Below are 19,072 nucleotides of genomic sequence, written 5' to 3'. Positions count from 1 at the left end.
AGTATAGGGGAAGAGGTAGAAGTAATGCAGGTGAACACTGAAAGATCCTGAATGGATCCAATTCTCTCATACATCCGCGATGGCATTTTACCAGAGGATAGAAAGCAAGCAAGAAAGTTGAAATATCGGGTAGTAAGGTATACACTACTCGATGGAGTACTTTACCATCGAGGATTCACTTTACCCCTCTTGAGATGTTTGGATGATGAGGAAGCAAATTATGTGCTGAGGGAGATTTATGAAGGAATATGCAGCAACCACTCGGGGGCAAGGACTTTGGCCTTCAAGGCACTTCGACAAGAGTATTTTTGGCCAACTTTGCACCAGGATACCAAGGGGATGGCAAAAAATTGTAGAGTCAGCCAAAGCTTCTCGGATGTTCCTGCTTAGCCCCCAGAAAGGCTAACCACTATGTCATCCCCATGACATTTTTTCCAGTTGGGGATTGACCTGATTGGCCCATTACCCAAAGGTCGAGGAGCCGCAACACATGCAATTATGGTTATAGATTACTTCACTAAATGGGTAGAAGTGGAAGCCCTTAGTCAAATCACGGAGAGAAAGACAACTGATTTTATCTGGAAGAATATCATCTGCAGATACGAGATTCCCTATGCCATCATAATGGACAATGGGAGGTAATTTGACAACCACAATTTCAGAGAATTTTGCCAAAACTTGGGTGTAGATTTGAAGTTTTGTACCTCAACACACCCCTAGGCAAACGGGCAGGTAGACGCAGCCAACAAAGTTATAAAGAAGCTCCTGAAAATCAGGCTGGGAGAGAAGAAGAGAGCTTGGGTCGACGAGCTACCAGGAGTGTTATGGGCCTACCGAACAACTCACAAAACTGCCACGGGAGAAATTCCGTTTGCCTTAGCTTTCGGTCATGAGACAGTAATCCCAGCAGAAATTGGGGTGGGAACGCATCGAACAGAGTATTTCGACGAAGAACAGAATGACGAGCAGATCTGTATGAGCCTAAACCTGTTGGAGGAAAAAAGAGAAGGGGCCTCGCAAAAAGTGGTCCAATGCCAACAAAGAATCATGCGCTACTACAACAAGAATGTACGCATGAGGCGATTTCAAGCAGGAGATTGGGTACTTAGAAAAGTGAACCAGAACACAAGAGATCCTAACCATAGCGTTCTTGGCCAGAAATGGGAGGGCCCGTACATGGTAGTACGAACAAATGGCTTAAGAGCTTACAAGCTGGCCTACCCAGATGGACGAGATGTAAAGAGGTCGTGGAACGCCGAGCACTTGAAGAAATATTTCCAGTAAGTGAAGCGTTTTACCAAGTTTTATTCCGCCAAGCTATTTATGTTAAATGCATGATGAATTGTAAAGATGAATTCGGCATAAAACTCTCTTGTTAGACTAAATTTGTTAAGGCAAGTAAATGCATATTCCTGCTCGATCGTCTAAAAGACCAGTAGGCAAAGTCTACTAAATTTGTTAAGACAAACGAGTGTCAATTCCTGCTCAGTCGTCTATAGGACCAGCGGGCAAAGTCCATTAAATTTGTTAAGGCAAGCAAGTGTCAATTCCTACTCGGTCGTCTAAAGGACCAGCAAGTAAAGTCTACTAAATTTGTTAATGCAAGCAAGTGCCAATTCCTACTCGGTCGCCTAAAGGACCAGCAAGCAAATTCTACAAAATTTTACTAAGGCAAACATGTGTCTATTCCTGCTCGGTCGCCTAAAGGACCAGCAGGCAAATTCTATAAAATTTTACTAAGGCAAACGTGTGTTTATTCCTGCTCGGTCGCCTAAAGGACCAGCAGGAAAATTCTACAAAATTTTACTAAGGCAAACATGTGCCTATTTCTGCTCGGTCGCCTAAAGAACCAGCATGCAAATTCTATAAAATTTTACTAAGGCAAACATGTGCCAACTCCTGCTTAGTCGTTTGAAGGACTAACAAGCAAAATTCTATGAAATCGTTAAGACAAGGAATTGCCTATTTCTCCTCGGTCACTCAAAGACAAACTGACATATTTTTCAAGGTAATTTCCAGAAACAACCCATAAGCATAACTATAGCAAGAAAGAAACTGAAAAACATCAAAGGTTTATAAACACTCAAACATTTGCAAATAAACAAAAATTCAGAATTTACATAGAAAACAAGGTTATGGATTGTGAGGCTCAGCAACCTCAGTAGAAAGAGGATCAGCAATCTCGAAAGAAGAAGGACTAGCAACTTCTGGAGGAGCAGGTGTTGACCCCTGACCTGCCCCCAAAGCATGATCCCTGCTACCTTCTCATGCTCTCCACCTGAAGAAGTCTTGACCTAGTCCTGGTCCCCCTGGTCCTTATCCCCCTGATCTGACTCGGCCATATACTTCTGCACTCCCGCCTCCAGCTTGCTCATGTTAAGTTATGGATATTCTTCCTTGAGCACAAACATGATGCACTTGTAGTAAAAGGCAAGCCCATAGTTATACTCTGCATTCAGCCGGTCGTCCACCTCAGCAGATTTGCCCTTCAGCTCGGCTATCTGCTCGTTCAAGGACTTGATTTGCTCCTCGTAGGCCGTCTTCAAAGTATCTCGCTCACTTTGTGCAGCCTAAAGATCAGACTTCAAGTCACCAAACTCGCTCTCGAGCTTGGAAGAGTTGGACGCAGCAATGACCACTTTCTCCTCCAGGTCTATGATCTGCTTGTGCAGATCGAGCAGCTTCTCCCTCGAGCGATCAGCGGACTCAACCTTTTTCTTCAGATCCTGATTCTCCGCTTGAAGCTTCCTCTCATGGCGCGTAGACATGTTCTTGTAGCAAGAAACCAAAGTGGCCAACTTAAAAGAGATCATCTGAACAGAACCAACCAATTCGTTAAGACTCATGCTCTCAATGTCCTTAACCATTTTAGGTCCCACTGATTTGCCATAGTCCCTCTGGTACAGGGTCAAGTAGTCACCTTGATCCCGAAGAGGAAGAGGAGAAGATCGATCTCCAGATTGAATGCTGATCTCAGGACTCTTGTCGCAAACCTTCTCCCCGCCATTCTTCCGACGTGGAGAAGGGGGTAGAGCAGGAGCAGGAGCTTTAGAAGAACCAACATTGGTTTTCTTCAGGGGAGGGGGGGGATTGTTGGAGTCACCTGACCCCCGAGTACCTTTCTTTAACATAGCGCTAAGGATCTTGTTATCCATTCCGGCAGCTACGTCCACTAGGCACGACCCAACAAGATTTGTTGACGACATGAGATCATGACAAGTAGATGTGTTCACCAGAGCAATTTCCACCTTCAGCAGCAGTTCGTCGTCAAGTCTCTTGATTAGGCCCCACAAGTCTGAAAGAATAAACAAGGTTAAATAACCAAATAAGTGACGACCAGAGACGTAAAATGTACAGAAAAATAAACGACATGGGGTGACAAAACGCGTTGGAACGTGAATATCACCACCAAGCGAATGGATCGCTAGATACCAATTTCTCCCAGCAAAGAAAAATTTGTTCTTCTAGTTTTTACATATGGAGGGAAAGCCTGTGATAGGTTTTCTCTTCGCAGAACTTGACACGAAGTATTACCAGCCTGCTTCCTTTGGGCTGCTCCTTAGCTAGTACAAATGTTTTACTTCCACGAGGGAAGGCTCCCCGAGCCCAAACCTTTCCCATAGCACAAACAAGACCGAAAGAACCCTCCACCCGTTCGGGTGAAGCTGACCTAGAGCTAGATGCATGCCACATAATATCCTGGCAAAATAAGGTTGAAGGAGCAACCGAGCCCCTAACTTAAAGCTCTCTAGATGCAGCGTCACATATCCCTTAGGAAGCCGACTGGGAACATCACATTTCCCAGGGATAGCAAGGAGGATGTCCTCATGGATATTATAAAGGTTTCTTAGCTTGAGCAGGCCAGTGTGGGTAGTGGCACAAGCAATATAGTCAATGGGGTAAGCATCTGCCTTCATCCTATGACCGATGCTTCTCTTCTTAGATGGTCTTCTCGGCTCGGAACTGCTCTCCTCACCATCACCCTCTTCCTCAGGGACCTTAGCCCCCTCAGAACTGTGGTTTTCACCAGAACCCGATACTTGCCCCCCACGGTTTCCCATAGGCTCAAAATCAAGGGAATGCAAAATGGTCTTAGGATGATGGTACTCAGAGGTATCCCTATTATAGGAGGGGCCTACACTGCTAGAAGTGTAAGGAGGATCAGTGGGTCTTAACAGATTGGGGTACGAATCATCTACCTCTTCGACACTCTCATCTACAATTAATTTTCCTCTTCGGTTTGAAATGGTGAAATCTTAAAAGGAAAAGCACAATAAATCCAAGTATATTGGTACAAAAGGGACAATACAGAACCCAAGCAACAACAACCAGAGAAGAAGTTAAAGGCGATACCTGGAATAGATCGACACTGGTGGCGTTACCGTGACAGAGAAAGAGCCCAGCAAAAGGAAGTCTCCAGTGCGAAAAGTACGACTAAGGACCAAAGAAGGAGTTGGCTTACGGCAGAACGATAGATAACGAAACGCAATGGCAATTCCAATTTAGGGATTTAAGACGAAAGGGGGAACAGAGGCGTTTAAGTTACGCAGATGTCAGCTCAATCACCGCGTATCGAGGACAGATAAGCCGCCGTTTCAAGTTTCAAATTTCAAATACAAAGGGGCAAAAAGTCATACGTCACTGGCCATTAAAAAGGCATGATGAGATGTCAGCCCAGCTGCGCATTGGATATGCTCACGAAAGCTCATACTCAGGCCAGAAACCCTCTAAACAGAAGAAATTATCTCGGGTCCGTCACGGTAATCAAGACGGCATGATGAGATGTCAGCCCAGCTGCGTATTGGACACGCTCACGAAGGCCCATACTTGGGCCGAAAACTCTTTAAACAAGAGACATCACCTCAGGTCCATCACAATAAAACAAGGACTAGAGGAATGTTGCCCGAGGTTTGCCAGATCCAATTCTTAGTTTCTAATCTCAATTCGCTTCACTCGCAAGACCAGAAACTGGGGGACTGGTGTTGAGTAATGAAAAGTACTAGCTTAGTTATGTCCTCATCTCTCACCCTGAGGCGAATCTCCCCAGCTGAATGGCACGAGCAGAGTCTTAGTAAAACATCGTGTACGGGCATGTGTCAACTAGAAACGAGCACCGACCAGATGCTCATCACCCAAAGAAAGTGCACACAATCTGACGAAATCACGACAGTTTCGCCATGTCCTGAACCGCTGGGGAGAACATGACATCCCACGTTTACCCATGATTCGGTGGTTGGAGACCCATGAGGGTCTGCCATCACCCGAAAATGGGGGGCATGAAAAATACTCAGAAAACGTGGGATGATGGCTATAAGAAGCCAAGAGACCGATGAAGAAGGGGATGAAAAAATTTAGAGAGAAGTGAAAACTCTGCAAGATTGAAATCATAACTCATTTTACAGAGATCTTCGATACAGATTGTGCCGAGAATACTGTATTTAGTTTACTCGCTTAAATTATACAGTTTACCCGTAAACACCTTGTTCTAACTTAAGCATCAGAAGGTTTACGCCGGCAAAACCATTGGTATCTTTGACTTGTTTCTGTGAGCGCAGACTTGGAAATGAGAGAAAAGGTGATTTGGGTCCCAGGAACACGGGCAATTGCTAGAGCAGGGAGAGTGCAACATTCCCTTCGTAGATGTTGTGCAAATTTTAATGTACTCGCAAGCGCACGAATCTATTGTAGTGTAGATCAATGGTGACGGGTGTCGATCCCACGAGGAGGTGGATTTTAATTATATATAGAATTAATTTTGTAAATGGGTGGTTGGAATTATGGTGGAAATGATTTGAAATATGCTACAACTTAAATTAAAATGGCGAGAATAAATTCTAAAATTGGTATTGAAATGGCGAGAAGAAATTGAAGAGAATTCTATTGAAATGACGCACTTGGGTATCCGGATCCGTATCAACATGCATCATGGGCTAAATAATCCGTATTAATGCCAATTAAATCATGAGGGGGGAATCCACACCTCATGAACCACGCTCTAATCAATATGGTGCTAAGGGCTTATCGTGCCAAATAATAATAACCTTATACTAGAGAGCCGGTGTAACCAAGGCAGTACTAGACAAGATTAGTATTATTTGTCGACGAGAAGTCAAAACATCCACAAAAACTAGAGGGGAAGAGAAAGTAAATTTACCAAATTAAGCCCATGACACATGTTGAGACTTCACCTTCAACCCAAGCTTGAAAGAAAATTAGCCACTCATAATTGAACTAGGGGCAAAATGGGAATTTATTAAAATACATAGAAAATACAAGATGGAGAGAGAATTACAGAAAATGGATCCCAAAAATGGATTCAGAGATATCAAATTAGGGGGGGGAGGCCCCCTTTTTATAGATACATGGAGTAAATCATGGCCATCGGATTAAAAACAGTTTGGACGCTCAGGATTGCGCCACGTCATCAGTCAACAGTCCACGGTTTGACCACGCGGATGAACAGTAACACGGTTTGACCCGACTTTGAACAGTAACGCGGTTTGACCCGGATGAACAGTAACGCGGTTTGGTTGAAAATAATCCTGTGTGATGCATGCACCGTACACGAGATTTTTCGTCCACTGATATGCTGCCACGTCACCATCAACAGTACATAAGAATTTTAGCCCAACAGGATCGTGACACCTCATCAGTCAATGCCACATCATCGGTCAATGCCACGTCATCGATCCGTCTATGTGAACAGTGTCGTGAACAGTAACGTAGACAGTACCGTATACGTGAATAGTACCGTACATGTGAATAGTGCCATTTTTCCTTTTATGCTCCTCCTAAGGTTTTCGACCGTCCTGAGTTCAAAAGTGATGTCCGTTTTGCCGTCTGATCTCTCCTTTATTGTGAAATGACTATAATGCCCCTAAAATACATAAAATACTTAATTAAAATAAAACACATGCAATTAAATCACAAGAAGGTTAAATATATAAAAGTAAGGGTTGTTAGTAAGATTTAAAATGTAAAATGACGGTTTTCTCCTTTATAAATATGTATTTTCTAACACTCAACACACCCCCCAACCAGCTTATTGCTAGTCCCTAGCAAATAAAGCGAAAACAAAATTCAAATTCAAAATAATTTTTTTTTTTGTTTTAATAGAAACACTCGTATTTATTCCATCAGATTAATGATAGCAATCAAATAAAAGTATAAGCATTATCTCCAGTCTAAAGCAACATCACACCCACATCAACCATCCACATGAATTAGCCCAGTAGACTTTGTTATAGCTACTCTCAAGAATGACATGTCAAACCCCAAAATCTCACTGGAAGTAGTGACACTCTCACAAATAAATTAATCCCAATAAAAATAGTCACTCCAATGAATGGTAATTGAGAGAGAAAATAATAAAGAAGTGATATCACATGCTCTCACCAAGATGAAATAAATATGCCCTCAGCTTAGAAATAATACGATCTCAAGTCAAATAAAATGTTAGTCAACCCACTTTATTTATCTTTTTTTTTTTTTAATTATGCATCACTACATCTTTTTAGCCCATATAACTAGCTTCTACTTCAAACTATAGTTCCCTAAAATCAAGAAGGACTTTTATTAGGACGAAACGTAGGCTAGGGACATGGCTAACAAAGAAGGAAAATAAGGAAAACAAAGTGTATGTTTGAGAAAAATGCAGAGAATTTTTTTTTTTTTTTTTTTGGAAGTTGCAAGGTGGATTTCACCTATTTTTATTCTTTTGAAACAACAACTTTTGTTTTTGTTTTGTTTTTTTTTATTTGGCATAACTTCACTGAACAAAATAATTATTTACATTTTCTCAAACATAAATAGGTGATGGAACTTATAAGATATCGGGTAATACTCCAAATCGGAGTGGGTCAAGATGATAAGTTGACAAAGAAAAGGTTTTTTTATTTTTTTTTATTTTTTATAGGCTCAAAAGGGTTAACTATGGATATTAAATAAAAGGGATGGCTTGAAAGGCTCAAACGGATCAAAGATGGCCTCTCCATCGTCTTTTAGGGCTCTAAATAATCTTCCATATCTACTAGTTAGATGGGCCTCCAAATGTAGCAACACACTCTTTTTTCTTTTTCTTTTTTCTCTCTTTTTTTTATTTTACAATTTTTTTTTTAAGGGTTAACTCAAAAGTAATTTAGAGATCGTGTATAAAATAATAAACTGCTAAGCTGTATAAAGAGTGGGCAAAAGGGTTATTCTCCAAGAAAAATAATAGGCTAAAAAACTCACTTGGTACTTATTATGACATGTTCATTCCTTCAAGCAACTCACATTTGTCTCCGACATCAACATGTAAAGTAGCAAACATAGCGTAACATCACTTAAGACCAAAGATAATACAAATACTAAAATTTGAAATTAATCATGTCATCCAATGTTAAAACAAATCACACATTTTTTTTTTTAAACATCATTCTACCCCCCAACCTATTCTAAACATGAAAGGAAAATATGCATGCAGAAATGTGAAAATGATGTATAAAAACTAATTAGAAAAGTTACACGTAAAATGATAGAAAACGAAAATGATTTTTTTTTTTTTAAAAGAAGATGCGTTTCTAGAGGAACTACACTCCATATTCAGCCATCTTCGACTCAAAAGTTGGAAAATGTATATTTATAGAGGAGAAATTAAAGAAGAAAAATAAACATAAACACATAATAAAGAAAAAGAAAATGTCTGAATTGTTTTTTTTTTTTTTTAAATTTTTTTTTCAAACAATGAAGATGCGTTTCTAGAGTAACTACACTCCATATTCAGCCATCTTCAACACAAAAAGTTAGCAACAGTTAGCTTCTACAACAAAAAATTAGTAAAAACTTAACCAAAATTCCACAATTGTCGACTATTCCCTCCCCCCAACCAGAACGAAACATTGTCCTCAATGTTTGAAATGAAAGAAGTAGAGTTTAGAAGACATCACCTGGGTGGTGCAACACAGAAGAAAATATTTACAGGCGGAGAGTTAAATCTAATTTGTACTTCTTACTGCGGCTACTGTTACCATCATTATTTGGTCGCTCCAACACAAAGGTCCAGGGGTCTGGCTCCGGTTTATAAGCTTGTAACATATCAAGTAGCTCATTAGCAGTGTGAGCACAAATAAAGAGTTTTTTCGCATTAGAGGGAATGAAATAGTTTTTTATTGCATGGTTAAGAAATGCGATAAAGCCATCATAAAAGTTATTGACATTTAACAAACCGATGGGTTTCTGGTGAATGTGTAGATGGGCCCAAGATGCTAGTGTCATAAGTGCCTCTAGTGTTGCAAGATCTCCTGGAAGGAAAATAAAAGCATCAGCATAATTAAGCATTTCAGTTATTCTTTCTTGCATACCTGAGACGACTAACTCTTCTCCAGTTGATGAGTCAGACGAACTGCCCAATGGTTTTAGGACTCTTGGGATGATGCCTAACACTTGACTTCCTCTGATAAAAGCTGCTTCTGAGACCATTTTTGATAACCCTCGGTTACCTCCTCCATACACCAAGTGTAATTTTCTCGCTGCTATGCTTCGACCAAGATCTATGGCTGCCTCAACGAACTCTTTATGTTTGCCATATGTAAATCCAGAAAGCACACAAATGTTCTTGAATTGTCTATTGGGAGTAGCTGACATTGTGATACTTCTCAAAAACAATTTGTGAGTGCTTGACAAAAAAGAAATCACATTTAAGAGTCTTGGTGATAGTGGGTCATGGTTGTGTATGAGGTAATATGTCAGTGTCAAATAACGCGTAAAGCACGTGGCTCGCAAGTCAAAAAGAAAACAGTAAAAAGGAAAAAGCAAACAGTAATAAAATTATTAAAGACAATAATGCAAACAATAAGACAATAGTGAAATAAAATAACAATAAAGTAAAAGGATATTTACAGGTAGTTGCGACTGTGGCTCACATCTTCCTCTGGTTTTACGTCCAGAAACGGCTTGAACGCCCTCTATGGGTCGAGGATAGGCTTCCTATCCAGTTTTCTTATAAACTGGCAAACAGGGTCGTTTATAGTCAGATTCCCGAGACTATATCGTGCATGCTCTTTCTGGAATAATGGCCATAACTGGAGAATCGCTCCTTGCACATATCCACTGGGATGCGTTTCAAGAGACAAAAGGATATCATCCAATGACTCCTTATTCAAGCCATCCCTAATGAATTGAATCTTATCTTCCCTATTATCAGACACCATTCCTAAAGAACATGGGTTTTTATTGCAACTCATTCTGGCACACTTATGACAAGCAACAGAAATTCTTCGAGCTCGTCGTTTTCTTGCATAATTTCCTTTAACACAACCAGGCATGTATGCAATAAATTTTAGAGGTAACTCACCTGCCGATCGTACTTTAGCCTCGATTAACCAACGGATGTCAGCAGGTATGTTATTCCTCATGAGTAATCGCATGCGTTCGGACCGAGCTTTATAGATCGTAAGGAGGGCATTCTGAGGAAGTGAAGGGAATCGCTTGTGAAGCTTCGCTAGAATCTCGTTTCTGTCCATACCTTCGCCTCAGAATATCAGTTATTATGGGAAACTGAAGTAACCGACTTGATTGTCACGGAGTACCGTTATCCGCCACTTCACCGGGGTAACAAACTAAAGCACACAAATAGAAAAACAAATTAAAACACACAAAGAAAATTAAAATCGTCCTCTTATTGAATTTACCTCAAGCTCCAACTGGATGTCGTAAACACTTCTCTCAATGTCTCTGAGTTGGTGTTCTAAACCCTCAACATAGGCTACTAACTCTGGTGGTTGTAGAGCCCAAATGCGATGTGTTTTACAAAATTGAATCTGTCTTTTGAGATGAGTTTTGACACGTTGAAGTGGTTTAAGAATGTTCAGGAGGAACGGTCTAAGTATGAGACTCATGATTAAAAATGATAAGAGAAAACTTAATGGTAAAATAAACACACTTATGCAAAAACAATTTCAATTAGCAAAAGAATAATAATAAAAAGAAAGAAAGAAAAATCAAATCAACGAGAAGAAAAAAAAAATCAATTCAAATTTGGTGGGTCACTCAAATTTATTTCGGTGTCTTCTTCATGTGGTTGGTACTCTAGATATGGCTTTAATCTTTGACCATTAACTTTAAACGTGACACCATTCTTTGGGTCTTTAATTTCAATTGCCCCATGTGGAAAAACAGTATGAACAATAAATGGGCCAGACCAACGAGAGCGTAACTTACCTGGGAATAGGTGCAAGCGAGAATTGAATAAAAGCACTTTCTGACCTGGAGTGAACGATTTTCTCATAACGTGCTTGTCATGGAAGACTTTCATTCGTTGCTTGTAAATCTTGGCATTTTCGTATGCATCATTGCGAATTTCTTCAAGTTCTGCCAGTTGTAATCTTCTTTCTGAGTTGGCTTGCTGCATGTCAAAATTGAATTTCTTGATGGCCCAATACGCACGATGCTCGAGTTCCACAGGTAGGTGGCAAGCTTTTCCATACACTAGCCTGTAGGGTGACATCCTAATCGGGGTCTTGAAAGCCGTTCTATATGCCCATAAGGCATCATCAAGTCTTAATGACCAATCTTTTCTGTCCGGCCTCACCGTCTTTTCTAATATGTGCTTTATTTCTCGATTGGAGATCTCAACTTGGCCACTGGTTTGCGGATGATACGGGGTCGCCACTTTGTGTGTGATTGAATACTTTGTCAAAAGTGCTTTGAATGCTTTGTTACAAAAGTGGGCACCACCATCACTGATTATTGCTCGAGGGAATCCAAAGCGTGAAACAATGTTGCTCTTCAAAAATGCTATCACCACCTTGTGATCATTGGTCCTACATGGAATTGCTTCTACCCATTTTGATACGTAGTCAACAGCAACCAATATGTATTGATGGCCAAAAGACGGGGGAAAGGGTCCCATGAAGTCGATACCCCATACATCAAAAATCTCAACCACTAAAATTGGATTTAGTGGCATCATGTTCCTTCGTGTAATGCTTCCCATTCGTTGACACCTATCACATGAAGAACAGAAAGTGTAAGCGTCTCGAAATATAGATGGCCAATAGAAACCACATTGTAAAACTTTAGTCGCTGTTTTCTTAGCACTGAAATGGCCTCCACAAGCTTGTTCATGGCAGAATGAAAGGATATTCTGAATTTCACTTTCTGGGACACATCGTCTAACAATTTGGTCTGCACAATACTTGAACAAATACGGGTCATCCCAAAAGAAATTTTTTATCTCTGCAAAGAATTTAGCCTTGTCTTGCTTGGTCCAATGCTCTGGAAGTTTACCTGTAACAAGATAATTAACTATATCAGCATACCAAGGTAATACTTCCACATTCATTAATTGTTCATCTGGAAATGACTCATTCAATGGTAATGATTCTGTAATTGTGTCAAAATGGAGACGAGAGAGGTGGTCCGCCACAACATTTTCTGTCCCTTTCTTATCTTTGAATTCCAAGTCAAATTCCTGCAAAAGTAACACCCAACGAATTAGTCTAGCTTTTGCATCTTTCTTTGTGAGAAGATATTTAAGAGCAGCATGATCTGTGAACACAATTATTTTACAACCAATGAGATAAGATCGAAATTTTTCTAATGCAAACACTACTGCTAGCATTTCTTTTTCAGTAGTTGAATAGTTCAACTGTGCATCATTTAATGTCATACTAGCATAGTAAATAACATGGGGAATTCGATCAACTCTTTGTCCTAATACTGCTCCTACTGCATAATCAGATGCATCACACATAAGCTCAAATGGTAAGTTCCAGTTTGGGGCCTGAATGATGGGTGATGATGTCAACAATTGCTTTAATTTTTCAAAAGCCATAAGACATGAATCATTAAAGATAAAAGGTACATCCTTAGCAAGTAAATTGCATAAGGGTCTAGAAACTTTGCTAAAATCTTTAATGAAACGTCTATAGAAACCAGCATGCCCAAGGAAAGATCTTACTTCTCTGACTGTTTTAGGTGGAGGAAGATTAGAAATGAGATCCACCTTGGCTTTGTCAACCTCAATACCTTTGCTCGAAATGATGTGACCGAGAACAATACCTTGTTTTACCATAAAATGACATTTCTCCCAATTTAAGACCAAGTTCTTCTCGATACATCTCTGCAGAACTAGTGTTAGATGATGTAAACATTGATCAAACGAGTCACCAAAGACAGAAAAATCATCCATAAAGACTTCAAGGAATCGTTCCACCATATCAGAAAAAATGCTCAACATGCATCGTTGAAATGTAGCAGGTGCATTACATAATCCAAATGGCATTCTCCTATATGCAAATGTGCCAAAAGGGCAAGTGAAAGTAGTTTTCTCTTGATCTTTTGGTGCTATGGGAATCTGATTATATCCTGAGTAACCATCTAGAAAGCAATAAAATTCATGGCCTGCTAATCTATCAAGCATTTGATCAATAAATGGTAAAGGAAAATGGTCTTTACGTGTGACAGAATTCAATTTTCTATAATCAATGCATACACGCCATCCTGTAGTTACTCTAGTGGGTATCAATTCATTATCTGCATTCGTAACTACTGTGACTCCTGACTTTTTGGGGACAACTTGTACAGGACTGACCCATGAACTATCAGAAATTGGGTAAATGATACCTGCGTCTAATAGCTTAAGGACTTCTGTTCTAACAACTTCTTTCATATTAGGATTTAACCGACGTTGCATTTCCCTAGTAGATTTAGCATTTTCATCAAGGTGAATGTAATGCATGCAGTCTACTGGGTTTATACCTTTGATGTCTGCTATGGTCCATCCTAATGCCCCTTTATGCTCTTTTAAAACATCCAACAACTTACCTTTTTGTTCGTCATTGAGGGATGATGAGATGATTACCGGCAGAGTGCTTTCTTCTCCCAAAAACGCATATTCCAAAGTGTTGGGCAATGGTTTGAGCTCGAGTTTCGGTGGTGATTCTGATGATGGAATGAGTTGCTTCTCTGATGGTGCTAGTTGTTCAACTCTTGACTTCCATTTATTAGTGTCCATAGATGGTGCTGAGTCAAGCAGGGCGTTGACCTCATCAACCGATCTGTCAATATCAAAATCCAAACCAAAGTGAGTTAAGCATGTCTGTAAAGGATCATCACTAAGGTTTGAAAGAAAAGTATTATCAACTATTGTTTCTATTAAATCCACATCAACAATTCCATCATCTGCACTGTGAGGTTGTTTGGCAATGTTGAAGATGTTCAGTTCCATAGTCATGTTGCCGAAGGACAACTGCATATTTCCAGTCCTGCATTGAATGTGAGCATCCGCAGTTGCCAAGAAAGGTCGGCCTAGAATAATGGGGATGTGCTTCCTTGAATCCTGTATTGGTTGAGTGTCAATTACAATGAAATCAACAGGAAAATAAAACTTGTCTACCTGGATAAGCACGTCCTCCACAATACCACGAGGTATTTTCGTGGACCGATCTGCAAGCTGTAACACCACTGGAGTTGGGTGTAATTCTCCCAGTCCAAGTTTCACGAATACAGAGTAAGGCAAAAGATTTACACTAGCTCCTAAATCCAACAAAGCATTCTCAATTGTGTGGTTCCCTATACTACATGAGATAGTGGGGGAGCCAGGGTCTTTGCATTTTAAAGGAATTTTATGTTGGAGTATAGAACTAACATTTTCTGTTAAAAATGCCTTCTTTTGAACATGCATATTTCTCTTTTTAGTACAAAGGTCTTTAAGAAACTTGGCATAAGATGGAACTTGTTTAATAGCATCAAGCAAAGGGATATTAACACTTACCTGTTTGAAGATTTCGAGAATCTCACCTGTGGATTTTCCCTTTTTTCCTTTCGCTAACCTTTGAGGAAATGGAGCTTTCGGAACGTATTCTCGTGGGTTGGTTTCTTCTTTCTCCTCCGGTGATGAGTCTTCAACATTCACAGGTACAATTTGATTTTCTTTTGTCACCGGCATCTCCACTTTGTTGTCGACTTCCTTTCCTTTTCGCAAGGTCATTACTGCTTTGACCTCTCCATGCTGCTGTGGTGAACTGGTACTTGCTTCATGTACTCCTTTAGGATTAGGCACTGGTTGACTTGGAAACTTGCCTTTCTCAACAGTCATTGCCAAGGTCTGAACTGAAGAAGCAAGTTGTCCCACCATCTTCTCGAGGCTTGAAACTGATTGGGCTTGTGAATTGAAGCCTGCTCTCAACTCATTTCGTAGTCCATCAATGGTGCGGTTCTGTTGCTCAATCGTGGAGTGAGTAACATTCCTGAAATTCTGGAATGCATCCTCCCATGGTCTAGGTTGAGAGTGGTTCTGGTTCTGATTGTATGGTCTAAATGGTGGTTGAGAGGCTTGAGAAATTTGAGGAATTGGTTGCATTGGTGGAGCTGGAGCTGGAGCTGCTGGTCCATTCTGTTGGAGTCCTTGAGACCATGAAAAATTGGGGTGGTCTCTCCATCCAGGGTTATATGTGTTGGAGTATGGGTTGTAATTTGATGGCTTTCTCATTACACCTATGGCATTGGCTTGATCTGAGTATGAGTCATGGTCATGTGGTTCTGTTGATTTAGCAGTCGATAACGATGCTATTTGTCGAGCAAGACCTTCAACCATCTCCTTGACTTCTTTGATTCCCGAAGTTGACTCGCCAATTTGAACCTCATTTACTCCTTTAATTCTTCTAGTATTCCTGAGTGATCGACTCCGTTGTTGGGAATTATCCGCTTGTCGCTGGAAGAATTCCCAAATTTCTGATGCACTTTTTGACATTAGCTCTCCTCCACTTGTTGCCATTAGCCATTCTTGCACATTTGGTAGTAATCCCTCCAAAAAGTATTGACATTGGTGCCATTTTTCGTACCCATGATGTGGACACTTCAAGAGTAGCCCATTAAATCGCTCCCATGTTTCAAAAAATTGCTCGTCCTCTCTCTGGGTAAACTCCGAGATTTCCCTGCGAATAGCATTGGTTTTATGCACTGGAAAATATTTATTTAAAAATTTTGTAACCATTTGTTCCCATGATGTAATGCTATTAGCAGGCAACGTATTTAACCATGAACGAGCTCTATCCTTTAAAGAAAATGGGAATAGTCTAAGTTTAACATCATCATCTGAAAAATTCTCATATTTGAATGTTTGACAAATGGCATGAAAATCATTCAAATGATTATATGGATCCTCATTTTCTAGGCCATAAAATGTAGGGAGACAATTTAACACACTAGGTTTTAATTCAAAACTCCTAGCAGCTACATTTGGGTATCTTATGCATGACGTGCTCAAATTAGCTAAGGGACTAAAATAGTCCTTAAATGGCCTCTCCTGTGGTGCTTGTAAATCCATTTTATTTTTAACGTGTTTGTGTGTGCGAAGTGTTTTTTCTAGTTCAAGGTCTATAGGTTCAAGATTAGGTAATAATGACCTACGACCATGCATGCAAAATAAATAAAATAAAAATAAAGATGCAAACAAAACAAAAAATAAAGATGGGAACAAAACAAATAAAAATAAAGAAGAGGGAGAAATTACGATACTAACCTTATTGCGCTATTACAACCTTTCTATAAAAATACACAAAAATAAATACGTGAAAGAAATTAACTAAAAATTAAATTAATAAGATAAACAAAAAAAATTACAAAGAAAAATAAATGGAAAATTAAATTACAAAATTTTAAAGAAGAGAAAAAGAAAAGAAATACTAACCTTTAAATGTAGATTCACTTTTTTTTTCTTTTTTTTTTAATAATAAAAAAAATACAAGAAAACAAATAAAAGAAATTATTCACAAAAATTAATTCTATGAATTAAAATTACTTACCTCCCCGGCAACGGCGCCAAAAACTTGTTGTGCAAATTTTAATGTACTCGCAAGCGCACGAATCTATTGTAGTGTAGATCAATGGTGACGAGTGTCGATCCCACGAGGAGGTGGATTTTAATTATATATAGAATTAATTTTGTAAATGGGTGGTTGGAATTATGGTGGAAATGATTTGAAATATGCTACAACTTAAATTAAAATGGCGAGAATAAATTCTAAAATTGGTATTGAAATGGCGAGAAGAAATTGAAGAGAATTCTATTGAAATGACGCACTTGGGTATCCGGATCCGTATCAACATGCATCATGGGCTAAATAATCCGTATTAATGCCAATTAAATCATGAGGGGGGAATCCACACCTCATGAACCACGCTCTAATCAATATGGTGCTAAGGGCTTATCGTGCCAAATAATAATAACCTTATACTAGAGAGCCGGTGTAACCAAGGCGGTACTAGACAATATTAGTATTATTTGTCGACGAGAAGTCAAAACATCCACAAAAACTAGAGGGGAAGAGAAAGTAAATTTACCAAATTAAGCCCATGACACATGTTGAGACTTCACCTTCAACCCAAGCTTGAAAGAAAATTAGCCACTCATAATTGAACTAGGGGCAAAATGGGAATTTATTAAAATACATAGAAAATACAAGATGGAGAGAGAATTACAGAAAATGGATCCCAAAAATGGATTCAGAGATATCAAATTAGGGGGGGGAGGCCCCCTTTTTATAGATACATGGAGTAAATCATGGCCATCGGATTAAAAACAGTTTGGACGCTCAGGATTGCGCCACGTCATCAGTCAACAGTCCACGGTTTGACCACGCGGATGAACAGTAACACGGTTTGACCCGACTTTGAACAGTAACGCGGTTTGACCCGGATGAACAGTAACGCGGTTTGGTTGAAAATAATCCTGTGTGATGCATGCACCGTACACGAGATTTTTCGTCCACTGATATGCTGCCACGTCACCATCAACAGTACATAAGAATTTTAGCCCAACAGGATCGTGACACCTCATCAGTCAATGCCACATCATCGGTCAATGCCACGTCATCGATCCGTCTATGTGAACAGTGTCGTGAACAGTAACGTAGACAGTACCGTATACGTGAATAGTACCGTACATGTGAATAGTGCCATTTTTCCTTTTATGCTCCTCCTAAGGTTTTCGACCGTCCTGAGTTCAAAAGTGATGTCCGTTTTGCCGTCTGATCTCTCCTTTATTGTGAAATGACTATAATGCCCCTAAAATACATAAAATACTTAATTAAAATAAAACACATGCAATTAAATCACAAGAAGGTTAAATATATAAAAGTAAGGGTTGTTAGTAAGACTTAAAATGTAAAATGACGGTTTTCTCCTTTATAAATATGCATTTTCTAACACTCAACAGTAGACAACACAAACGTTGGTGGAACGATCAGGTCGGGCAAAGGACGACTAGATTTCAGCATCAACATAACGGAAGAAGTTTTCATGACTTCCCTCCCCTCATTAACTCCTTTCTAGTAACAACCAGTTTAGATAACTATGGAAATTTGCAATTTCAGTTGGGTTCAGTCTTTGATCAGTCTATCCATAATTTATTTATTCCTTCTCAATCTACTTGATCAGCAAACAAAAATTATAACATGATAATGAACAGGGAAGGGCAAAAAAAACAAAAAACAAACGCGAAAGAAGCCGTACCTCTGGACTGAGTGACAACACATTTAACAGTTAAGATCCAATTGATTTTTCCATTTACATAATTCTTTTTTTTTTTAATGAATATAATGTTTTCAATTTAAAGCTAACCTACATGACAATTGACAAGAAGTGAAAATTAGATGACTCTTTTTCCCCTTATTTTTAAAATTAAGTAACATAATAATCAATGGTGAGTTTAATGTGGCGAGTATTTTTTTTTCATTATTATTAAATAGCATTACTATTTCTTTAGTGTGTATATATATTATTATATGGGATAAGGTTATAGACTAATCGGAAGGCACAGATTGAGGGGAATCTATTTCCAAAATAATAAAGATTATAAAATAAATCCAAAATGGAAACAGAGAGACAACACCTTGTTGAAATCGGAATTGTCCGTATGTCACGCGGTAAATAAATGAACTTACTCACACACACGCATACACTAATTTGAAACGGAAACAAACACTATATATTAGAGTGAAGTTGGGACTCTGTTTCCTCACAAAATCAACAAACCAAAAACAAAGCAGTGCCTCCACCAAAGAGACAAAGAGACTCCACTTCTTTAGCC

General features: G+C 39.3%; 1 protein-coding gene and 1 non-coding gene across 2 annotated transcripts; one reads left to right on the top strand and one right to left on the bottom strand.

The window, feature by feature from the left end:
* Positions 1 to 2,570: 2,570 nt before the first annotated feature.
* LOC107174334 (uncharacterized) lies at positions 2,571 to 5,258 on the bottom strand. Its single transcript, XM_015525130.1, has 3 exons — positions 5,150 to 5,258; positions 3,671 to 4,255; positions 2,571 to 3,295 (listed from the first exon to the last, which is right to left on the bottom strand). Exons 1-3 carry the CDS (start codon positions 5,256 to 5,258, stop codon positions 2,571 to 2,573), a joined length of 1,419 nt encoding a protein of 472 aa, XP_015380616.1.
* A 10,563-nt stretch (positions 5,259 to 15,821) lies between these two features.
* On the top strand, positions 15,822 to 15,925 carry LOC127900478 (small nucleolar RNA R71). Its single transcript, XR_008052661.1, has one exon. It is a non-coding gene; the product is annotated as a small nucleolar RNA R71 (small nucleolar RNA).
* Positions 15,926 to 19,072: the final 3,147 nt, after the last annotated feature.

This window comes from Citrus sinensis, chromosome 2 (assembly GCF_022201045.2).
Source record: "Citrus sinensis cultivar Valencia sweet orange chromosome 2, DVS_A1.0, whole genome shotgun sequence".
Classification (NCBI taxonomy): domain Eukaryota; kingdom Viridiplantae; phylum Streptophyta; class Magnoliopsida; order Sapindales; family Rutaceae; genus Citrus; species Citrus sinensis.
The sequence above is the reverse complement of the archived record's forward strand: the minus strand, read 5'-3'. Positions and strand labels throughout refer to the sequence as shown.